At 41.2% G+C, this 25,563-nt stretch overlaps 2 protein-coding genes across 2 annotated transcripts; one reads left to right on the forward strand and one right to left on the reverse strand.

The window, feature by feature from the left end:
- Window positions 1-5,253: 5,253 nt before the first annotated feature.
- Window positions 5,254-15,184, forward strand: LOC116725893 (uncharacterized). The gene is made up of 2 exons (XM_032572298.1): window positions 5,254-6,564; window positions 14,921-15,184. The coding sequence occupies exons 1-2, from the start codon at window positions 5,257-5,259 to the stop codon at window positions 14,924-14,926; spliced, it is 1,314 nt and encodes a 437-aa protein (XP_032428189.1). The 5' UTR covers window positions 5,254-5,256; the 3' UTR covers window positions 14,927-15,184.
- Window positions 15,185-21,102: 5,918 nt separating this feature from the next.
- On the reverse strand, window positions 21,103-24,981 carry s1pr1 (sphingosine-1-phosphate receptor 1). Its single transcript, XM_032572299.1, has 2 exons — window positions 24,727-24,981; window positions 21,103-23,747 (listed from the first exon to the last, which is right to left on the reverse strand). Exon 2 carries the CDS (start codon window positions 23,622-23,624, stop codon window positions 22,500-22,502), a length of 1,125 nt encoding a protein of 374 aa, XP_032428190.1. The 5' UTR covers window positions 23,625-23,747; window positions 24,727-24,981; the 3' UTR covers window positions 21,103-22,499.
- Between the last annotated feature and the right edge of the window lie 582 nt (window positions 24,982-25,563).

The following is a 25,563-nucleotide window of genomic DNA, read 5'->3' on the forward strand; positions in this document are numbered from 1 at the left end:
GGCCAAATACAGAGCCTTGGGGTACAACTGAGAGGGAACACTGAAGAAGGTCAATAAACAGAACATTTCTTTCCCCTGAGCTCAATCTGAGCAATTTCAGGGTCATTCAAGTGAAACACTGATTGGGAAAAAAACCCCACAGCAGCAGATTTACATTAGTCAACATCTACAAATAAAATGTGAACAATTTTTACAACGTTTTCCCACCTGATAGTCCGGTAGACGCAGTTTGAAAAATTTCTTACATTTTCAGCTTCAAAAAATGTAAACAAAAATGGAGTAGCATCAGATTTTAGTGGTTGTAGAATTTCTCCTTTGTCTTTGCTAAAATCCAGTCATTTCTCCCTCTAGCGCGTTTGTTTTGGTTGTATTTACCCAGAATGCCCTGCGCTGCAGTCCATTTCCTGCTTTTGGAGCGGTATCCGGTCAGTTCTGAGACGCATACACATCAAACCGCGACAGAGTTCACTTCAACCAGACCAGCATGGATGGTCTTCACCCACTTCAAAATAAGAGCATGAATATAAAGTCTAACTACTTGAAGAGCAAAACTTCAACACAGAAGTCAAACTTTATTCAACTGAAAGTTTACAAACAGTTGAGTAAATTAGCGGTTTAGATTCTATGTAGAAAAGTTAATTTAGGAAAACGTAAGAGCGCTAAATGATTTCAAATTTAGCAAAAGTGCTAAATTAAAAATGAGCTCCGTTGTTAGTGAATTAGTGGAAATGTGCCTTAGCTGTTAGGTTAAGTGGTTAAATGGATGGATGATTATTTTAAATTTGAATCTTCAAATTTTATTCTTCTGACTTTTCTTCACAATTGTTTCTTTATCTGAGCGGTTCTCTGTGGATCAGGTCTTGTTGAGTTTGGAGTCTAGTTGCAGGTGTTATAACATGACTAAACTTTGAGCGGAAACAACAGCTTGAGTATAAAACTAAACTAAGTATAGAAAGAAATGGGTCTGGTACAGTATACCTGTATACCTTCTATATAAGGTACAAAACGGTATTTTTGGGTTTCTTATCAGATACTTAGAGAGTATTTTCAGTTTACTTGCAAGGATCTTACATGGTGCCTAAAAAGTATTTGCAAAACTCAAGTAGTAGTTCCTGGGTAACTGCAAGTCATTTTCAGGGAATGCCCATTGTTGGAGCTATTTATTCTTTATTTCTTTATGCATTTGAATTTTGTTAGTTTATTTTTACATTTCTAGTTTTTGTATTATTTGCAGGTTAATAATTGTCAATTCTATTTTTTATCTTTTGTTTTTATTATTTGTTCTTATTTATTTGTTTTTCTAAAGACAGGAAGTGAGGTGGATCAATCCACTTTCTATAAGTGTAGGGGCCTGGTAAAGGACCAGCAGGCATTTGGGTTTGGGGCCTATGGTTTTTACCAGAGCACCAGTGCAACAGGGCACCAGAGACAGAAGTAGACAGGAGTAACAAAGGAAAGTTTGAAAGTTATAAGTGTTTTGCTGAAAAGAAAAATAAAAGCAACCAAGATAATCAACAAGTTTGGACATTAAACTTTTGTGCCTGCGTGAAGAATCTGGACCCCAGTACCTCATAGTGGCAGTTGGAACTTTTTATTGGATGTTTGGTTTGACAAACAATCGCCACTACAGCAAGTAAAAACCTCCCCATGGATCAAGTAAAAACCTCCCCATGGATCAAGTAAGGAACCAACTCGTGGACTAAAAGGAATAATCCCGCATTAATGGACATGTTGGATGTATGGATCTCAAGGATTACCGTCAAACAAAAGGGTTTGGATCGTCGTTGAAATCAAGCGTCAGGCCTGGATCGACACGTCACTCATTCATCAAGCTGGTACGTGGCAATATTGTTCAAGCCGTACAGGAAAACGGTGAAACTACTGGAGTTTAAAGACATTATTTCACTGCAAAGACTGATGAGATGATTTGATGTGACAAGTTGACGCTTAATTGGATAAAGACGTGTGCCGACGCCCATCATGGAAATGTTTGTTCACACGAATCAACCTCTTTAAACAAAGAGACACGTTTGTGCTTTGTCCTGTGGATTCCTTGTGGTTTATGCTGCTTCTAAATGTTTGAAATAATTCAAAGGATCGCTAAAAATGTCTGATGTAAAGAGCAAAGAGGATGACACTCAGATGTCGCGAGAGAAAAGAAACATCAAATTCACACAAAAGGGTTTTGAGTTTTACATAAAAACATGTCAAGAAAAACGAAGTTTAAAGTGTAAACAAGCTTCAAAATTAGTGGAGAAAATTTCCGCATTAATGACGTCACAAGAAAATGTTAAGAAAGTGTCTTCTGACTTTGTCAAGTTTATTAAATGCTATCAAGATGCAACCGATTTACATGAATCCTTTTTAAGCTTGCCATTACCAGAAGAAGAAGTGAAAAGGCAATCTGTGTATTTTCAGTCCAAGGTGACGACATTCTCTGATTTTATGGACAATGTAAAGGTTTGGTTGCATGAAGCAGGAGATTCATATACTGAACAGAAAAATGATGTTGATGATGATCAGGTTGCAGATCTGGATGAAATAAATCCTGAAGACAGTGTCTCTAATATTTCAAGTGTAAAGCCACGTTCAAAAACATCTTCACAGCAGTCTCGGACTTCATCTACCTCTTCTGCTCGCATTAAAGCTGCGGCTGAAAAGGCAGCGCTCATGGAGAGATTGGCCGCGTTGGACAAAAAACATCTGATCGAAGCTCAAGAGGAAAAACTGAGAAAAGAAAAGGAAAAATTAGACTTGGAAACAGAGTTGGCAGCAACTAATGCAAAACTTAATGTTTTGAACATAAACTCAGTTGCTAGTTCTCAACGATCCGATGGAATGAACTCTTATTTTGAAAGAGCCCAAGTAAAGGACACACCTCTGCTAAATCCTGGCGCTGATGAATTTGTTCCGAAAGAAAGAGCAAATTTTTCATCTGACTCTCCTGTCGTCAGACCTAAACAGAGGCAGAAACAACTTCAAATGGATCAGATGAGAGTAAAAGTTGATTCTTCAACTCAAGCAACACAGAAAATGCAATCTCTCTCTTTGACTGAGAACTGTCAGAATGATATTGTGAACATCATGCAGAGACAAAATGACATAACTGCCTTACTTGTAAAACAAAACTTATCGTCTGTTCTCCCATCTAGAAACATCCCTGTGTTTGATGGGGACCCCCTGCAGTACAGATCATTTATGAACGCCTTTGAAAACGGAGTGGAAGCTAAAACTGACAACTGGAACGACTGTTTGCACTTCTTAGAGCAGTTCACTAGGGGGCAGCCTAAAGATCTGGTGCATAGTTGTCAGCACTTACCTCCTGATCAAGGTTATTCCAAAGCCAAATATCTTCTTGAAGAACATTTTGGAAATGAAAATAAAATTGCTTCTGCATATATGGAGAAAATTATGAGTTGGACACCAATAAAAGGTGATGATGTGAAAAGTCTTCAATCATTCTCTCTTTTCCTTCAAGGATGTTCAAATTTAACACAACAAATTGTTTATATGAAAGAATTGGACTTACCTTCAAATATGAGAACGATCGTCCTGAAACTTCCATACAAATTGAGGGAAAAATGGAGAGTTACTGCTTATGAGCTGCAGGAACAAAATGGCCACCGAGCATTGTTTACTGATCTGGTTGTTTTTATAATAAAAGAAGTAAAAATAGCATCAGACCCAGTGTTTGGCAACATCCAAGACCCACAAACTGGGAGCCACTCTAAAGTTTCAAGTTCCAGCAAGCAAAGGAAAAAAGGAAGCAGTTTTGCCACTAATGTCAGCACAATTCCAGAAGCCAGAACTCACTCAACTGAAAACAAGATCAAGTCTACTGTTCTTCACAGCTGTTTGTTTTGTTTACAAAGAAATCATCTATTGGAAAACTGTATGCAGTTTAAAGCTAAACTGCATCGGGATAAGTTGACCTTCATTAAACAAAAGGGGATTTGTTTCGGTTGTCTGAAAGTTGGTCACACAAGCAAAGACTGCAGGAGTCGTTTGGATTGCAACGTGTGTCACCAAAAGCATCCAGAGGTTCTTCACATAGAGCAAAAGGAGCCAGGAGCCTCTTCAGAACAAACCCAACAGACAACAAGGTCTCATGTCAACTTTTCAACTGCAACCACTCAAACATGTGGGCATATTGGGGCCAGTCATAATGATGATGCTGTTTTTTCTATTGTTGCAGTTAAAGTTAAAAGTCAAAAGAGCAACAAAGTTGTACAAACATATGCATTTCTTGATCCAGGAAGTTCAGGTACGTTCTGTACAGAAACTCTGGCAAAAAGTCTGAACTTAAAGGGCAAAAGGACAAATATTCTGCTGAGAACAATGAATCAAAATAAGATTGTTAATGTACAAGTTTTGTCTGGTTTGGAAGTCTCTGAATTGAAAACAAATGACTTCATAGTGTTGCCAGATGTTTTGACTCAAAGTACCATGCCAGTTTCTACATTGAATATTCCCCAGCAAAAGGACATTGATCAGTGGCCTCATCTTAAACCTGTTAAGCTTCATAACATCAATGCAGATGTGGAACTGCTGATAGGAACTGATGCTTCAAATGTTTTAGAGCCCTGGGAGGTGATAAACAGCGTGGATGGTGGGCCTTATGCTGTAAAAACTAAAGTTGGCTGGGTCATAAATGGTCCTCTACGCACTAGAAGCAACAGCAGAAATAAAAATGTCTGCACTGCTGTAACAGCCAACAGGATCTCTGTTGAGCATCTTAAAGAAATGCTGGTTAAACAGTACAATCATGATTTTAACGAAAGATCCTCAGAGGAGAAAACTGAAATGTCCAGAGAGGATCTGCATTTCATGAACATTGTTAATAACTCAACAAAACTTGTTGAAAGTCATTATCATATTGATTTACCTTTCAGGAGTGAAAGTCCCAGCTTGCCAAATAACATCTGTGTTGCAGAGCAGCGCCTCCAGAGTCTCAGGAGGAGATTTGAAAAGGATGCTCAGTACAAGGAGGAATATACTGCCTGTGTAAACAACATGCTGCAACAAGGATATGCTGAAGCCGTACCAGCAGATGAGCTACAGAAAGGTGATGGACAACTGTGGTACATTCCTCATCATGGAGTGCATCATCCCACAAAAGGCAAGTTAAGAGTTGTATTTGATTGTGGATCAACTTATAAAGGAGCATCACTGAACTGTCAGCTTCTACAAGGACCTGACCTCACAAACTCTCTGGTTGGAGTTCTCATCAGATTTAGAAAAGAACCCGTTGCACTAATGGCCGACATTGATGCCATGTTTCACCAAGTTTATGTCTCTGAAAAACATGTCAACTTTCTCCGTTTCCTGTGGTGGCATCATGGTGACACTTCAAAACCTGCACAGGAGTTCAGGATGTTGGTTCATTTATTTGGAGCAGTGTCTTCACCCAGCTGTGCAAATTATGCTCTGCAAAGAACTGCTGATGATAACACACAACAGTTTCCAGCTGAAGTGGTTGATACAATCAAAAATAACTTTTATGTGGATGACTGTTTAAAATCTGTTCCCACAGAAGAAGATGCAGTGCAGATGGTGAAGAGGCTGACAGAGCTCTGCTCTAAAGGAGGATTCATGCTTTCAAAATGGGTCAGCAACAGTCGCACAGTGCTCATGTCAATCCCAGAGGAAAGGAGAGCAAAAGAAATTAAGAATCTGGATTTGGACAAAGATCAACTTCCAGTTGAGAGAGTACTGGGTTTACAGTGGAGCATTGAAACAGATGAGTTCAAGTTCAGAACGTCTGTACAGGACCGCCCACACACCAGAAGGGGCATTTTGTCTGTGGTCAGCTCACTGTATGATCCTTTGGGAATCCTGGCTCCCTTCAGTATGCCAGCTAAACTGTTGCTACAAGAACTTTGTCGACAAAATTTGAAGTGGGATGAAGTTATTCCCCACTCCATTTCTAGGAAGTGGCTTGATTGGCTGAAGGATCTCCAGCTGATATCCAGTTTTAAAGTGGACCGTTGCATCAAACCAAGCTGCATCAGAAAACCAGATAAAGCACAACTTCATCATTTCTCTGATGCAAGTCAAGATGGCTATGGAACAGTGTCATATTTAAAACTGGAAAAGAATAACATCTCACATGTTACTTTCATTTTAGGAAAAGCAAGAGTTGCTCCTATGAAGCAAACGACAATCCCCAGGTTGGAATTGGCAGCTGCTGTTCTGGCTGTCCGAGTGAATAAATTGCTGCAAAAAGAGCTGCAAATACAGTTGGAAAAACCTGTTTTCTGGACTGATAGTACAACTGTACTAAAGTACATCTCCAGTGAAACCAGAAGATTTCACACCTTTGTTGCAAACAGGATCTCTGTCATCCGAGAGGCAACAGATGTGAATCAGTGGAGATATGTTTCCTCCAAGGAGAATCCTGCAGATGATGCATCCAGAGGCATGAAAGCTGAGGAGTTCCTCAAATGCAGGAGATGGATAAATGGGCCTGAATTTCTCCACAGATCAGAAGAGGAATGGCCTAAACTGGAGGTGGATCACCATGTAATTCCTGCAGATGACCCAGAGGTCAAAAGGGACCTAACAGTGAGTGTTATTGTGAATGAATCAAAAAATGCTACAAACTATCTGATTCATTATTTTTCAGCTTGTGTAGCAGTGTGATGTTATTACACTAGATTGTAAAGTGAGAAGCTATTCCGGTAGGAAATTATATGAGCACCGACAGCTTTTATTTTGAAAAGACGACCAATCCATTTCAAAACAGTGGGTAACTTCCTGTCCCAAAATTATTATCTTCATTCAAATTTAATATGTTGTGAACAAAACTGTGAATTATTACCTTTAATGTTTAACATATTGAGTTCATAGATTGTTGTTTAAAGTATCAGTTCGAAATTTAAAAAGAAAAGTTATCGGGTCATACTATTATAATCTGTGAAAGGTTTTCCCACGCTTTCCGTCGCGCTCTTTCTGTTCGGATTCCGTGGGAGAAGGCGCTGTGGAACACTGTGAAAAGAAAAGCCTGTTCTTGATTACTATTTTCTGCCATTTGAATGCAGGATCATTAAAAGTGCTTTCCAATCAGCTGTGGTCTGGCCGTGGTCACTCTTCTACAAGACACAACGCAGAATCAGCTACGCTACAAAACTGGTGCCGTGACCCGTCGTCTGGTCAGCTGAAGCCGACCGCTGGTGTTGTTGGACGACGCCTTCTGGTTCCATCTGCGCCTTGGAGACACCGTCAGTGCTGAGTTCTTCGGACACTGTTGGTTGGATTCTTTTTCGTTTTTTTTTGTTTTTTTTTACACTGGACTTGTTCATGTCTTATTCCCGTAAAGGACAACAGTGAGGACTCCTCATGGAGGGTCAGAATGTGAATGAAATGTCAACTCCTAGTCATAGAGAATTTTCCATGGGTAGGGGGAGAGGGGTCTTGCAGCTAGCAGCTGCTATGCAGTCTACTCCAGAAAATCCAGGGGCTTGGGGCTCAAAATTTTCTGGGTCTAGGAGGCAAAAGAGGTTTGATGACCTGCCTAGTCAAACTTTAAGTTTCACTCCAGGTTTGAGCCCAGTGACTCCTTCGTCCTCTCAAGCGTTTTCTTCTGATGGAGAAGCGGCCTCTGCCCGACTAACTGATCTAATCAGATCCATTGGGTCAGAAATAGGAGAGTCCATCAAAATGTCCTTAATGCGGAACGCCGCTTCGGAGCCTCCACCTGTCTCGACCCCGGATCACAACAAGAACACTTCACAATCATTTCAAGGTTGCACTACTGTTATTGATGCATCAAAACTTAATCTTGTACTACGCTCTGATGTTGATGTTCCACCCTATTTCAGGGGTGACAAGTCTGATAAATGTTCTGTTTTTGAGTGGGAAGACCTCATGCGAGTCTATCTTCGACAGAAAACTTCCACTGATGCTGAACAGGTTGAAGTGGTTATGAACAGATTGATGGGGAGGGCAAGAGATGTTATTAAAGTTTGGATGCGTAGTAATGCAAATGTTACTGATGTTTCTATTATCTTTAACAACCTCAGGCAACATTTTGGTGACACTGTTCATTCAGACCTGCCTCTAGCTGACTTTTATGCTAGCACGCCATACACAAACGAGGGACCTCTTGATTACTGGATAAGGCTTAACAAAGCTGCAGAGGTGGCTGAACGGTGGTTGACTAGTAAGGGGGAATTAATGACTGACTTGAGTTCACACCTGGTTCTCATGTTTATTCGCCATTGTCCTGACAGAGAGCTGGCGCTGGTTTTTAAAACCAAGCCTTCTCGCGACTGGACAGCTAGCGAAATACAAGACCATTTGGATGAGTATTTAAGAGACCATATGGTTGTTCAGAGCCATGGGAAACAGAAAGTGGCAGTTACTGCCCTTTCACATGTGGGGGCGGCTGTCAATGAACAAACTGTGTTGCCCACTGCTAGACGTGTCCCGGAGCCAGAGTGTTCCAAAACAGACATTGAAAACACCACAATGGACAGGGTCCTGAGTCTGTTGGAGACTGCTCTTATCAGTAACACACAGGCTATAAGCAACAGGCCCAATAAGCAGATCTCTAGACGCTCACAGAAATGCCAGGTTTGCGGCAACCTGCAACATGATACTAGGTCACATTGTAGGATGCACAGATTATGCTTTCGATGTTTCTCTCCAGAGCACATCAGTGTTCACTGTACTCAAACTCAGAAACCGCAAACACACCCAATTGGTCAGAGACAAACTGATTCGCCTCAGGAAAACTAGATGGCCCTCATTTAGCGGGGGATGGTGTGGGCCTCTGTAGTGTTTCCCCCAATTTCGACGATGACATCCAGACTGTGTACATGATGGCTTGTGATACAGTATCTAATGATAAAACTGTCATTTTCCAAAATGTGGCAAAACTGCCTATCAGTGACAGCCTATTTTTCACTACAGTGTTAGTTGGCAACAAGATTGAGCTGCGGGGGATGTTAGATAGCGGGTCTATGGCTACATCTGTACGTGGAGACATGATCCCTCAGCTACGTGAGGCAGGAGTAGTGATGGGAGAGGTAATCCCTCCCACTAACATTGTTTTGGTTGGGTGTGGTGGCAAACAGACTATTCCAGTGGGCATCTGTGAACTGAAACTTAAGCTGTTTGGGTTTGACTATGTTGTTCCAGTTTTGGTGGTTGATGGTCAGGCTGATGAGCTCATTGTTGGCACGAATGTGATGAAACCGCTCATGAAACAGTTTAAGTCTGACGGGGCCTATTGGCGGATACTGAGTAGACCTGACTCCACCTGTTTGGATGAAAATAGCAAGTTTGTCAGATTTTTGGCCAACCTCGAACGGTGGAGGGGGGAGGAAATCCCGGAAAAAGTTGGGACTGTCAAACTTAAGAAGGCTGTGACTCTTGAACCGATGAGTGAGCATGTGGTGTGGGGCCGCCTGCCACCTAAGACTGAACTCTCTGTGGGGAGTACTGTTGTTGTTGAACCGAGCACTTCACGCTGCGTGCACCGTAGTGTGATGGTCGGCAGAGTGGTTACTCCACTTTGGGGAGGAGGGTGGCTTCCCGTGAAGGTCATCAATCCTACTATGTCTCCAATCGTGTTGAGAAGGAACGCTAAGGTGGCTGACGTGTATCCATGCATTGCCTTGGAGGATTTTGATGGTGGTTTGGAGGTGAGAGTACATCAGAATGTGGGTAGGGCAGGAAGCTCTCATGGCAGCCTTACAGCTGAGTCAAGTTGCAGTGTTAGTACAATAGGTGGACCTAACAAATTGGCTGATTTGGGGTTGCAGAATCTGTCTGTTGGTGACTGTGAAGTTTCTGAACATTGGAGAGAAAAACTGACTGACTTGGTTGTACAGTATGAAGACGTGTTTTCGAGACATCACTTGGACTGCGGTAAGGCTGCTGAGTTTTGCCATCGCATCAGACTTACCGATGAACGCCCTTTTCGTCTGCCTTATCGTAGGCTTTCTCCGGCTCACTACCAAAAGTTGAGAGAGACTTTAGATGATATGGAAGAGCGTGAGATCATCAGGAAGTCGAGCAGTGAGTATGCTTCTCCACTCGTTCTTTGCTGGAAGAAAAATGGTGACTTGAGGTTGTGTACGGACTTCAGATGGCTGAACGCCCGTACAGTCAAAGATGCGCACCCTTTACCGCACCAAGCTGACATCCTTGCAGCGTTGGGAGGCAATGCATTCTTTAGCTCAATGGACTTGACTTCGGGATATTACAATGTCCCCTTTCATGAGGATGATAGGAAATACACTGCTTTCTCCTCTCCTCTCGGACTACATGAGTATAACCGCATGCCACAGGGTCTGTGTAACAGCCCGGCTACTTTTATGCGAATGATGCTCACGATTTTTGGTGACCAGAACTTTTTAAGCCTTCTTTGTTACTTGGATGATCTGCTGGTTTTTGGCAAGTCTGAGGGGGAAAGCCTGCAGAGACTTGAGATGGTGTTCCAGCGGCTAAGGGAACATAACCTAAAGCTGTCTCCATCCAAGTGTCAGTTTTTGAGAAAGTCAGTCAAGTTCTTGGGTCACATTGTTACAAGAGAAGGTATTGCAACAAACCCTGATAAAGTGCAGGCAATTGTAGGCGTGTCAGAAGCGGATCTTATGGAACCTGATGGCATCACGCCATCTCCTAAGAAGATTCGTTCTTTTCTTGGAATGGTGGTGTATTATCAGCATTACATTGAGAACTGTTCTGTGATTGCCAAGCCACTATTTCAACTGACTACAGGGACTGCCAAGCCACGGAGGGGAAAGGGCAGAAAGAAACAAGCTTTGTCGCGTAAGCTTGTCGCGGCTGATTGGACCCCGGAATGTAGTGAGGCAATTAGGACTTTGAAAGCTGCATTGACGGAGCAGGTTCTTCTTGCCCACCCCGACTTTACAAAGCCCTTTCTGCTCTCTGTTGATGCGTCATCTTCCGGATTAGGAGCTGTGCTGTCACAGGTGCAAGATGGCCACAACATTGCCAGGCCTATTGCCTTTGCTAGTAAGTCGTTGAATCATGCTCAGTCCAAATACCCGGCTCATAGGCTTGAGTTTCTCGCCATGAAATGGGCGATTCATGATAAGTTTAGTCATTGGCTGCGTGGACATAAATTTACTGTTTGGACTGACAACAACCCTCTGAAATACATTCTTACCAAGCCGCGGTTGGACGCTTGCGAACAGAGGTGGGTGGCCAAACTGGCCCCCTTTGATTTTGACATTCAGTATATTCCAGGGCCGCGAAACGTTGTGGCAGATGCATTGAGCAGGGAACCATTTGTTCAGCACAAGATGATGCACCGTTTGACGAGGATTCCTTATGGCACTCTGTTGGAAGAGGCCAGAGGTTTGTTGGTGGAAGATGTTCAGAACACGTTTCGCCTTTCTCGGGAAGAGTCTATGGATGAGAAGTGCAAGCTCACTTCTTCCAACCAGGGCTCTGTCACAGGCAGTTTGAACATTAAGGACAATGGTGGAAGAATTTCTCAGGATGAGGTGTCAGCCTTATTTGAGTCTCACCGATGTTGGAGTGAAGGTGCGGAAATGAGGGCAACCTGCTACACCCAACAGCTGGAGACACTGTTGCCAGTGGGGCAGAGCCCACTGCCTGTCCTCAACCATGAGGAGTTGTTTGATAAGCAGTGTCAGGATCCTGTGGTCAGTCGGGTTTCTTTCTATGTGAACAGGGGAAGTCGACCATCCCGACGTGAGCGCATTCATGAATCGCGGGAAACAAACCGTACATTGCGACAGTGGGGTAAACTCACGACACGGCTGGGTGTATTGTACAGAGTTTCTAAACAGGTGGTGAGCAAGAAGAAAGTGTTTCAATATGTGGTCCCAGTTGCTTTGAGAGGTCAGGTGTTGAAAGGAGTGCATGATGATGCAGGCCATCAAGGTCAACAGCGCACACTGTGGCTGGCCAGACAACGCTTTTACTGGGATTCAATGGAACACGATGTCAAAGAATATGTGAGTCATTGCAAGAGATGTGTTCTGAGCAAAGCACCCGAACCTGAGGCCAGGGCTCCACTTGTTTCTGTTGTCACATCAGCACCACTAGAATTGGTTTGTATTGACTTCTGGTCGGCGGAGGATGTCAATAACAAGTCCATCGACGTTCTAGTGGTGACAGACCATTTTACCAGGCTCGCATGTGCTTACCCATGTCCAAATCAGTCTGCCAAGTCGGTGGCCCATGTGTTATGGAATAATTTTTTTTCCATATACGGGTTTCCAGCTTGTATTCATTCTGACAGAGGGGCTAATTTCGAGAGTTCCCTCATTGCCGAGCTACTCCAGATGGCCGGCGTTCGTAAGAGCCATACAACCCCTTATCATCCTGCGGGAAATGGCCAGGCTGAACGTCTAAACCGCACTCTGGGTAGCATGATCCGTGCTTTGACTCCTCGGGCGAAGGCAAAATGGCCTAAGATGCTAAACACACTAACTTTTGCCTATAATTGCACTGTACATGAAACAACAGGCTTTCCACCCTTCTTTTTAATGTTCGGGCGAACTCCTAGGTTACCTGTTGATGTGATGTTTGGAAGTGTTCTCTTAGATGGAGAGACTGCTGACATGGACAAATATGTTCAGTCATTGGGCACGGACCTCAGGGAAGCAATGACTTTGGCTCAGCGGCATGCTGAGAAGCAGCAATTGAGACAAGCCGAGGTGTATAACCGAAAGATTAAGGGACATTCTTTGGAGAAGGGAGACAGAGTTTTGATGGCTAACAAAGGGGAACGGGGAAAAAGAAAACTGGCTGATCGTTGGAAGGATACGGTTTACATTGTGGTCCATAAGAACAGTGAACTGAACACCTATGTTATCCGTCACCCTGTTACGGGACGAGTTAGGACAGTTCATAGGAATCTGATCATGCCTGTAAACTTCTTACCTTTGCCATCATGGGATGATTCTGTGACTCAGGTTTCTTTTTCTAACACAGTTTCGGAAGGTGGGTCGTCAGATGACGTAGTTCCAGGTGAGCGGGACAGTGACGCTCGAACAGCTCACTGGGTTTCCTCCCTTCCCGAGTCCAGTGTGGTGATGAGCGCAGGTGAAGTGACAAAAGCTAGTGGATCTGAAGCGATTGAAGGGAATGATGATAGTGTTCAGGGTGGAGGGATCGTGTCTGTCTGTGGGGACCATAGGAGCGTTTTGGATGAGGTGGATCATGGGTCGCAGAGCTCACACTCTGAGGATAACATTAGTGATCGGCTGTCAAACTCTGTAAGCGTAGGCTTACGCCCAAGTGACACTGTAGGTTCAACCAAAGCCGGTAGTGGTACACATGTGTCTGGATGTGACTCAGTCGTTTCGGTCGTACCCTCAGGGATTCCTTCGGTTGTTCAAGGGGAAGGAATACGGACAAGACTGGGTAGACTTATCAAACCTGTTAACAGGTTGATTCAGACAATGTCCACACAAAGAGTTAAGATTTTGTCATAGATCCTTTAGGGGTCATTTATTTTGTTATATGGGTAATTTATCTCTTTTTCTTCTTTATTGGGACTTCTTTCACTAGGGGTCTGGTCATAATTTTATTTAGGTTGTCCATTGCACTGGACACATTTGGGTGATTTTGGGTGTACTCTATGATAGATGTGTAAGTGGCATGTCTTCTATGGTGAGGTGGGGACTTAGCTACCCCTCATCTTCCCTAATTCTTCATTGAATAGCTCTTAGCTGGTCGACCATTTTGGTCTTGTATGGAGGGTATACTTGGGTTACATGTATTGTGATCAGGTTTGTAAATTTATTTTTTATTTTTTTCTCTCCTTGTGTGTTTATTTTTTTGTGTTTTTTTTTTTTTTTTTATTTGGGTAGCGTGCCCGCAATCTAGTGTAAAACAGTGGGGGTGAATGTAGCAGTGTGATGTTATTACACTAGATTGTAAAGTGAGAAGCTATTCCGGTAGGAAATTATATGAGCACCGACAGCTTTTATTTTGAAAAGACGACCAATCCATTTCAAAACAGTGGGTAACTTCCTGTCCCAAAATTATTATCTTCATTCAAATTTAATATGTTGTGAACAAAACTGTGAATTATTACCTTTAATGTTTAACATATTGAGTTCATAGATTGTTGTTTAAAGTATCAGTTCGAAATTTAAAAAGAAAAGTTATCGGGTCATACTATTATAATCTGTGAAAGGTTTTCCCACGCTTTCCGTCGCGCTCTTTCTGTTCGGATTCCGTGGGAGAAGGCGCTGTGGAACACTGTGAAAAGAAAAGCCTGTTCTTGATTACTATTTTCTGCCATTTGAATGCAGGATCATTAAAAGTGCTTTCCAATCAGCTGTGGTCTGGCCGTGGTCACTCTTCTACAAGACACAACGCAGAATCAGCTACGCTACACTTGGACAAAGCTTAAAACCTCTGTTGCCTGGTTTTTAAAGTTGAAAAACATCCTGATGTTGCTGCAACAGAAAAGGAAAGAGTTTGCTGTTGCAAACCTGAATAAAAATGATCCAGAAAACCAAAAGAAAGAACTGGAAAAGCAGATGGAAAGGTTCAAGACCACGCTGAAGAAAGAAAATCTGACTCCTGAAGACTTGGCCAAGGCAGAACTATCTATTATTCAGTTTGCACAACAACAGAAATTTACAACTGAAATAGCTTTAATCACTAGTGGCCTTAAAACAGTATCCAAGAGAAGTTCTCTATACAAACTTGACCCAGTATTGGATGCTGGGGTCCTCAGAGTGGGTGGCAGGTTGAATAAAACAGCCATGCCTGTAGAAGCAAAGCATCCTGTAATTTTGACAAAGGATATGTATATGTCTACCCTCATTTTACACCATATTCATCAACAGTTGGGACATGCAGGAAGAGCTCATATGCTGTCAAGGTTAAGACAAAAATATTGGATAATAAATGCTAATTCAGCTGCCAGAAAAATAATTTCTCATTGTGTTGTTTGCAGACGTAACAGAGGAAAGTTTATTGAACAAAAGATGGCAGATCTGCCAGAAGAAAGGGTTCTGCCAGCCACCGCTCCTTTCACAAATGTTGGAGTGGATTATTTTGGTCCTATAAGTGTTAAAAGAGGACGAAGTCTCCTGAAAAGGTATGGAGTTCTGTTCACTTGTTTCACCAGCCGTGCAGTACATCTGGAAATTGCATACACCCTCGATACAGATTCCTGTATAAATGCAGTTCGCAGGTTCATCTGTAGAAGAGGCCCAGCTTCCACCATCAGATCTGATAATGCCACAAATTTTGTTGGTGCAAATCGAGAGCTGAAAGAGAGTTTGGCTGAACTGAACCATGCTAAAATTCAAAATGCTTTTGTGCAGGATGGAATCAAATGGAACTTTAACATCCCAGCAGCCTCTCACCAAGGTGGAGTTTGGGAGCGTCTGATTCGTTCCATAAGAAGCATTTTAGTCTCAGTTCTTAAAGAACAAGTTTTGGATGATGAAGGACTTCAAACAATCTTTTGTGAAGTTGAAGCCATATTAAACGACAGACCTATTACCAAAGTTTCAGATGACTCAAATGATCTTGAGTCACTCACACCCAACCATTTGTTGTTGCTGAAAAACAAACCAGTTTTGTCACCAGGACTGTTCAACCAAAAGGATCTGTATGTCAGGAAAAGGTGGAAACAGGTACAATACATGGCAGAGCTGTTCTGGAAAAGATGGCTTTCTGAGTACTTACCTCTGATGCAGGAAAGACAAAAATGGACAAGAACTAAAAGATGTCTCACTCCTGGAGATGTTGTTTTAATTGCAGACTCTACAGCCCCAAGAGGATCATGGATGATGGCCAAAGTCTTGAGTGTAAACCAGGACGCAAAGGGCTTGGTGCGTTCTGTGCGATTACAAACCAAGACCAGTGTTTTGGAAAGACCTGTGACCAAACTTCTTTTGCTGCTGGAAGCATCACCCTGAGGAATTAAGGAGATGTTTGAGGGAATAGCTCCTTTTTCTTTTTAAGTAATTGTGACAGTATTCACAATTAGGGGCCGGAGTGTTGGAGCTATTTATTCTTTATTTCTTTATGCATTTGAATTTTGTTAGTTTATTTTTACATTTCTAGTTTTTGTATTATTTGCAGGTTAATAATTGTCAATTCTATTTTTTATCTTTTGTTTTTATTATTTGTTCTTATTTATTTGTTTTTCTAAAGACAGGAAGTGAGGTGGATCAATCCACTTTCTATAAGTGTAGGGGCCTGGTAAAGGACCAGCAGGCATTTGGGTTTGGGGCCTATGGTTTTTACCAGAGCACCAGTGCAACAGGGCACCAGAGACAGAAGTAGACAGGAGTAACAAAGGAAAGTTTGAAAGTTATAAGTGTTTTGCTGAAAAGAAAAATAAAAGCAACCAAGATAATCAACAAGTTTGGACATTAAACTTTTGTGCCTGCGTGAAGAATCTGGACCCCAGTACCTCATAGTGGCAGTTGGAACTTTTTATTGGATGTTTGGTTTGACAAACAATCGCCACTACACCCATGGTATTTATAGTGTACTTACCTGGTACCTATGAGGTTCTTACTGGGGGGTTAAGTGATTACCTGCATCTATTGGGAACTTGCAGGTACTTAGGGAGTGCTTTGGCGCTCCACTAAGGGAACTTACAGGGTGCATACGGGTTACCGATGGTATGAGGATTACTTGTAGGACAACTACGCTTTTCAGGGTGTCAACAGAATACTGATAGAGTAAATAAGGGAAACCAGTCCCTCCAGTTTTTTGTGATTGCGGAAATTCATACAAAATCAATAATCTACAGGGACCAAGTTGTTATTTTTTTCCATGTACTTATAATGCAAAGGACAAGCAGAACTCAGTAGTTAAAACCAAACACCTAACTTGGCATCATACTAGTCCGATGACAAACGTGACACACTAGTATGTCTCAGTGACGTCTTTCTGTCCACTGATCAATGGACTAATACCAGTAGCTTCATGCTAACCATACCGTACCATTGTCCTGTGGACCTACAACTGAAGGGATGGTGTCGTATGGGTCGGGTGTTTGTGCCAGTTTAACAATGGAAACAGAAAAATAGCTCCCAACTGTACCACTGAGAGGAATTAGCATATATGTCTATGAAATTATGAGCCCCAAACTGTTCCTTACGATTTGCTGCTCATATTTCCTTCCTCTAACAGTAGACATACCGACTACAAACACCAGCTGGTGGTTGCTGTACTCAGAGCGGATGGAGAGAAATTCGTCGGGGTGGTGGGTGCAGGTGAGGTTGAGAGGAAACAGCAGCGTGGGCTTCTGAAACCTGGTGAACTCTCCGAAGGTTATGTTACTGCTGCAGGATGCCTTCTTGAACCCATACTCCTCCTCTGTGTAGAAGAAACAGGGGACACCAGAGGCTTACAGGTGGCCTCGATGATGTCGTCAGGTGACACAAAGGGACGCTGATGGACAGACTGGGACTGGTACCTGTACTGTAGAGAGTGTTTTTATGTACTTTCATAGACAGAGGTACTTTCTAGAACCTTTACAGGCTGATTAACTCTCACCCAGACAGTCACGGGTATGTCATCGCTGGAGATGGAGGCGTACTCCTGAAGCCTGTAGTCACACCTGAGTCTGAGCGTGCCGCCTACCATGTAGTTTCCCAGCAGCTCCTTTGACGTCAGATTGAAAACACACACAACTCGTTGCTCTGATCACCTGGAAGGGACGTTTAGTCTTCTCTGAAGAGACGGCAGAGCCCGCCTGTGCAGTCATTGGGAACAAGGCAGCTGATTTCCACCGTTTCTCCATCGGTGATTTCATTGCTCTGCAGGATCTTAGGTTTGATGCAGAGTAGCAGCATAAGCTACTTTAAATTACATGAAATTACTATCATAATCCATCAAAGATTAACATGAAGGATACGTTCTTGAACTTTCTATTGAGTCAGAAGTTTAATGTGTAGTTCTCAGGACTTTAGATTTGTTTAATCAACTCTGAACCCTTTAAAGGATTTAGTTTGATTAAAATTATTAATCAAACTCATGTCTACCTAATAATGATTAAACTGAAGAAACAAAAATCCACAGCCTTTGGCCTACTCCATAACAAAAGACTAAAAGTGGAGTTTCATGACAAGATTAGCTACAAAGTATGTTCAAAAGGAACTTAGTAGGTACATAGTACCTGCTGGTACTTACTGGGACCTGAAGGGTTACTTAAAGGGCTTCAAATGCTTTACTGGTGAGAATCGGATTGTTACTTTATGGTCTGACGTTTCCACCACCAGTTGGAGTCTCACTGGGCAGGTGGGTTAAACCCAAACGCCTAACCTGGTGTGATGCTAGAGCAACAACAAACATCTTCATGCTCGACTCTAACAGAGACGTTTTCTTTCCCCCAATCAATAGACCATGTTGTGTGAGTTGAGTTGTGCTAACCATACCTTACCATATTTTTCTTCTCTTTTTTGGTTTTGCTTTTGGTCCAACCATCAAAGCTACTTGACCCTTCAAAATAAAATGCCTCGTTTACACAATACCTGATGTAAGAAATTGGATTAGTTTTTTTAATGAAAGAAAACCTTCTGAATATTTTTACTTCAATGGACTGCTCCCATGTTTATAGATAATTACATCAAGAAAGCTCAAGTTGCGTTTTTGGTCAAAGTTATTAAGAGGAATGGTGTGAAGAAATAACTTTTAGACTTTTTCACCAGAGTTTTAGCTCCTAAATCAGACCTGGCATCTGCTGTCCAATCTGTCACCAAATCAGAGGCAAACTGGAAATCAGGGAAGGTCATTTTGATTTCAAACAAAAAAATCCTTCATTTGAGTTTTCTAATGTACTTTATATCAGAAACTGAGATGGCTTGTTTACTTATTAGTGAAATTAATAACATTGTTAGATCTGAAAGTTCCTCATTATGAGTTGATGTGTTGCTGATGGAAAGAAAATATTTACTCACAGCAGAGACAAGGTGACGAACAGAACCAGATCCATCCTTGGACTTCTGAGGGACGAACCTCCAAATCCAAATCCTGCTGGAGTTCAGTTCTGATTACACATTAACTCCTCCTTTAATTAGCAAAGGGTCCAGTCCAGAATCGTTGTCCATGATCCCTCTGTGATTTTTTTTTTTTTGCACTTCTGTCAACTGTTTGTTGTCCCCAAGCAGCTTGACTCTGAAATATCTTTAATGAACAGTTTTTATTTAGACTTTTCACAAATGTTTACTCCTGATTTAAAATTTTCACAGCAGGAAAACAGATATTCTCCTGTAGTTTCCACATGTGACCACATGGGGGCAGCAGCTCACTCTCTCGCTGTTTTTGATCCTGTTTGGCTCATAAAAAAAGTTCGGCTGCACATTTCTGGTTTCCAAGCTGATCCTGGACTGAAAAAAGCCCCATGCGGAGAGAAACCGGTTCTAGTTTTAACAATTAGCCCTGAAAATTACAGACTAAAACAAAGGAAACAGAAGAATAGCAAAAAAAATCTACATATAACTTATTATTATCCTCTATTTGGTCAGGAATTCTGATTAGACTGAAAATTAGAAAGGAATTTGAAAAACTTGGGACAAAATAGTCCCACAGCATAATGCCACCAATACCATGCTTTGGATGGATGGATGGATGGATGGATGGATGGATGGATGGATGGATGGATGGATGGATAGATGGATGGATGGATGAATGGATGAATGGATGGATGGATGGATGGATGGATGGATGGATGAATGGATGGATGGATGGATGGATGGATAGATGGATGGATGGATGAATGGATGGATGGATGGATGGATAGATGGATGGATGGATGGATGGATGGATGGATGGATGGATGAGCTGATGAACAACCTTTATTTTTTCATTGGTTCAGATGAAATCTGTATTTCTATTCCTTCTTTTATTAAATTTTAATGATCAATCAAACATCTGGAGTCAAACAGCAGGAACATCTGGACTGCTGACAGAAAAACCTACGGGAGCCTGTTTGTGCCAAAAAGCTGCTCAGGGTCCTGAGAACCTGAGCAGCACTTTTCTGTTCTAAGATTAATTTTCTCCTTTTGTTCTCACTTTGTTTCGGTGATCTCTGTGCTCATAACGGGATCCGTGGATCCGTGACATGAACGCTAAGAATTTATTTAAGTTTTTAGATCAATTCTAAAATTGATCTAAAAATTTTTAGATTAAATTTTAGTGTCACATATAAATTAATAAAAACTAATCTAAGTTCACCAGCAACACAACAAACACACCAAACGTAGAAAACACATTCAGTCAAACAGATTCTACAATTTTTACCAAAAAACAAAACAAAACAGTTTTTACATGAATGTAACAGGTGAAAACATGAATTTGGGTCGTCATGCTGTAAATAAACTGGGAATCCAGAAAACAAAAATGCAACTTATAAAATTCTGCTACATGTACTTTGTGCCAATGATTTAAAATCAAGTTAATCTGCGTCATTTTTCAGTTTCACATGTTGATTCTGTAATTCTGTAAAATTCTTTATTTCTGCTTTAAATAAATGGAAACGGCAAAGAAAAAGTAATTTTCTGAATCTTCAAACCAAAGAGGCTAAAAATCAATTTTAAAAAGTCTTAAAATGTCCTAAATTACATGAAATCACAAGCACTTCTAAGGCAAACGGTTTCCACTCAAACCTACAACAAACTGCTTTTTTTTTTCTTTAGCCGCTTATTTTACTAGAATAAAACATTATAATTACTAGTTATTGTTTGGGTTTTTTTATTACCAATGGAAAACATAACTGGGCCAAATAACACAATAATAAAGCTTTATGTTAAACACCAAAAATGTTAAATTAAATTTCATAATGATCAGAACTGCTTTCTGGGTGAAATAATAACCTAAAAAACTGTGAAAATGTCCAATTATGTGAGCAATTTCATAATTAAATTAATATATTAACTTGAATTTATAAATTTCATTAAAAAAAGAAAATACATCAATTAATAATTTCCACCCTATGTGTTTTTATTTTATAGATAAAAAATGTGATAACTTATAAAAATATTGTGAAATTAAAATGTACCCAGACAAATAAGAAATAATTATCAATTCAAACATCAATTTTTATTATTTTTTAAAACTTTCTAGTAATTGCTTAGTTTAAAACAAATGTTTTTTTCTCATTTATATTTTAATTTTTACATTTTTTTTTACAAATAAAACGTTTTTTCTTATTTGAACTCGTTAGTTCTTGAATGGTGTAAAATGGCTAAAAAGTTGATATTTTGGATGTTTTTCCTCTATTTACGAGATTAAAAAGCAAACAGGAAACAGCCTCCTTCTACGAAGGAGAAATGGCGCCAGAATAAATCATTTTCATTATTATTACAAGAATAAAGTCATAATATTAACAGAATAAAGACACAAAAATACCAGAAAAACATATAAAATTACTAAAAAAAAGTTATTTAATGAGAGCAAAACTTCAACCAGCTCGTCTGGTCTGTGAATGTTTCTTCAAATTAATTATTTCATCTCTTCAAAGTCCTGCTGCTGGCACATTTTGATACTGATGTGTTAAAAGATTAAGTTTCCTATGTCTAATATTCCTCATTATATTTTATTATTTTTCATAGGAGTTATAAAATTATTACTTCAGTCTACAAATATTATAACAATTCTGGTAATATGAGTTCATTCTCATATTATTACGACTTTATTCTCATAATATCATGATTTTTGCAATGTGACTTTTTTCTTAAAACTTTTTGTTGTATTTTCTTCTCGTTTTATTCAGATTTTTTCTCATTCTTACGGTCATACTATGACTTTTTGTCGAACTTTATTCTGGTAATATTGACTTTTTCTTGTAATATTATGAATTTATTTTCATATTATAGTGGCTTTATTTTTGTAAGATTTTTTTCTTGCAATAATATGACTTTTTATGTATTATTATGACTTTATTATTGCGACTTTTTTTCTTGGCTTGTTACGACTGTATTCTCATAATATGACTTTATGTTGTACAAACTTTTTTCTTGAAATGAGTTTATTTTAGTATTTTTCACTTGCTGTATAACTTTTTCCAGTAATATTCATTTATTCTCGTTTTTTTACTTACTGTTGTACAACTTTATTCTCGAAATTAGATTTTTTTCCTCAGCCTGGCCCTGATACAGAGATTTCACACCCAGGTCTCCAGATTATGGTGTTTCTTTAAGTGCAGTGGATGAGGAGAGACATTTTATAGGAACTAATCTCTTAAATAATTGGCAGTAGTGTATTTAAGTGCTACAAGTTCTAGTTGGTCTAGAAGGGTGAGAATAAAGTCTGGTTAAAGAAAAAACCCGTTTCCCTTCTAGAGCTGGTCTAAACCTTCCCAGTGCTTCCAGTATCCCGTCGCCTTCTCTTCAGGAAAATGTTCTGTTTCATCCACAACACCAGTTCACATTGGACTGGGGTTCAAAGTTACGGACATTAAGAGCTACATGCAGAGTGGATTTCCACTAATCGGGTTTCATCAGTTTGGAGAGTCTCCATTAGTCCAAAGAGTTCCGATCCAATGAGTCTGACCCGTCCAGTCTCTGTGTTTATGACGACGAGGTGAGGTTCCCGGACGACACCACAGTCGTCTCCTTGGGTGAGTACTCCGCCTCCTCCTTGTTGGGATGTGAGGAGTTATCGGACTTGCTGCGGCTGAACTCCGCGCCCATGATCGGTCCCGTGAACTTGGGTTTGGGCCGGATCCAGGCGGTGCAGCAGAGCAGCGTCTTGAGGAAGGCCCGGCGCATCTCGTTGCTGGTCAGCGTGTAGATGAGCGGGTTCATGGCGGAGTTCAGGACGGCGAGCGCCAGGAACCACTCGGCCTTGTAGAGGATGGGGCAGGTCAGGGTCTCACACGCCACGTCCAGCAGCAGCAGGACGAACAGCGGCGCCCAGCAGGCGATGAAGCAGCTCAGGACGATGATGACGGTCTTCAGGAGCGCCATCGACTTCTCCGAGCTCTTGTTGTTGGCGCTGGCGCTGCCTCGGCCGTTGGTGACTTTGCGGAAGACTAGTTTGCGGCTGCGGGTGCGCACCAGTGCGTAGATCCGGGCGTAGAGCACCACAATGGCCATGAGGATGATGCTGAAGACGGTGGTGCAGAACAGGATGTAGGTCTTATGGTACAATGGCAGCACGGTGGAGCACTGTGGCATGCTCCGGATGCAGTTCCAGCCCATCACGGGCAGTCCGCCCAGCACCGCCGCGATCATCCACACGGTGCTGATCAACAGGAAAACCCGGAACGTGTTCCCGTTGTTGTGCAGCTTCATCTTCAGCATGGTGAGGTGGCGCTCGATGGCGATGGCCAACAGGCTGAAGACGGAGGCCGCCAGCGCCACGAACATGCTGCCCTCCCTGAAGAACCACTGCGTCGGCGTCAGCTTGTAGGTGTTGGCGCCGGACAGCAGGATGTTGGCGGTGTAGACGACGCCGGCCAGTAGGTCGGACAACGCCAGGTTCCCGATGAAGTAGTACATTGGTTTGTGGAACTTCTTGGTCCTCCAGATGGTGGTCAGGACCAGGATGTTCTCCATGATGATGAAGCAGCAGACGATGATGAAGATCACCGAGTCTGCCTTCAGACCCGAGTCCTGCTGGGTCGACTTGCGGAACTTGCCGGTGTAGTTGTAATGTTTGGCGATCAGGTCGGAGTAACTGGGCTCGGCCATGGCCTGCAGCTGCAGCCGGAGTCCAGCAGGGGGTGCTGTGTCCTCAAACCTTCAATCCTTCATGTCATTTGGTCGCCTTGAGAAGGAGCAGAGCGGGTTCTGCTGCTGGAGGAGGTCATGGTCCTGCAGAGAGCCGATCAACGCTTCAATAATCGATCTTAGATTGAACAGATTCATCTCATACACGGAAATATAACTAAACCGATCAAATCTGACCCGGTCATTACAAAAACATCAAATTCAGCTACACATATTCCAGTGTATAAAACTTTAATATGCGCTCCAATTCAGTTAGTATAATTTCAAGAAAAAGAGTGAAAACCGGAAAATTGTGTGAATTTATGTAAAAGTTAGAAAAATCTGTCACTAAAACAGCTGCGGCGCCGTGGAGAAAAACCTGGTCACTCCGTCCAGTTACCGGACAAAACATCCATAACATCAACAGTTACATTTATTTTCTTCATTGTTCAGTTTGACATTTTAGACTGAACAAAGTTCAAACTTTAAAGGGAATTCATCAGATTTCCTTTAAAGTTCTCATTATCACAAGAAAAGCAACATAAACAGTTTTAATAATATTTTAAAACGCAAAACAATATTCATAATCCATGAGTTTATCACTAATTCTCATTTTTAATAAATAAGTAGTTAAAGAAAGAGAAAGTTGATCATGTTTTTATCACATTTCTGTTTATTGTTTTTGGTATTTTAAAGCCTCCAATTAAAAAAATAATCAAATTGATTAAAACAAGAGATTTAACGTTCAAAGCCTAATCTGAATTTTTAAATTTCACTCACTGACGCGACAAAAACACTAAAATAGTTTCATGAACTCTGATAATTATCTGCAGCCTTCACGTCTAATCCGGGCTTTTTTGTGCATTAAATAAAGCATTTAAATCACATCAAGATTTTAAATTCAAGTTTGTAAAACCTAAAAATAAAAGCATCACCGTAAATGTTTCTGATCCAGACGTTATATCATCATATAAAGTTTATTTTCCAGATATTTTCCGTCTCTCTCGATGCGACTTCATCGCACATTTACATTTACCAGAGTTTTTATGCTCCATTATAATGAGATTTATTTAATAAAACTGACCTGGACTGAGCAGATCCTCCACACAGACCATGGCGCGACTCCCAGATTTCCGTTTTCTTCCCCAAGAAAAGAGGAAACAAAACCGGCGAGTTTCTGCAGAAGCTTCGCATCGACGCTCCGGTCGCCGAAAACTTTGTTGTTGTGTAAAATCTTATTTCATATTTTCTGCCTTCAGTCAGAGTCCGAAGCAAGAAGAGTCCAACAGCGGAGTGAGGGAGAGTACACACACCCACACACACACACACCAACACACACACCAACACACACACCAACACACGCACACACACACACCCACCCACACACACACACACACGCACACACACTGAGCATGAGGAGGAGGGGGAGGAAGATGATGCCGCCCTCTTCATGCTCATCGGATCTGCTGCTCTTCAAATCAATGATCTCATATTAAAAACGATAATAGTAGGAAGAATAATGGGGAAAAGGCCAGAAGAAGTAGATTAAAAGCAGAAGTAATGATAAATATGTAACTTCAATAAAATAAATGCTTCCTGTTGAAAAGAAAATGAAACATATAGTTGCTCCAACCAGAACACTTCTTACATTGGCTTCATAGAAATTATGATAGAAATAAAATCTTATTTAGTCAGATTTAGTCTCAATATTATCTAGTCTTTGATATTATTGACTGAAAAATCTCACAATAATTGTGTTTTTGCCTGCGATGAATTTATGTTGCCATATTCTGGTCATTTCGTTGTCCATGATTGATACAAAGAAATTGTTCAATCCAGTTTCTTGAATGTTCCCATTTATTTTCTTCAATCATTGCCACACTGTATTTGGTTTCTACATCTTTTGAGTTTTAGTTTTCAC

The sequence above is a fragment of the Xiphophorus hellerii genome, chromosome 9 (genome assembly GCF_003331165.1).
Source record: "Xiphophorus hellerii strain 12219 chromosome 9, Xiphophorus_hellerii-4.1, whole genome shotgun sequence".
Taxonomy (NCBI): Eukaryota; Metazoa; Chordata; class Actinopteri; order Cyprinodontiformes; family Poeciliidae; genus Xiphophorus; species Xiphophorus hellerii.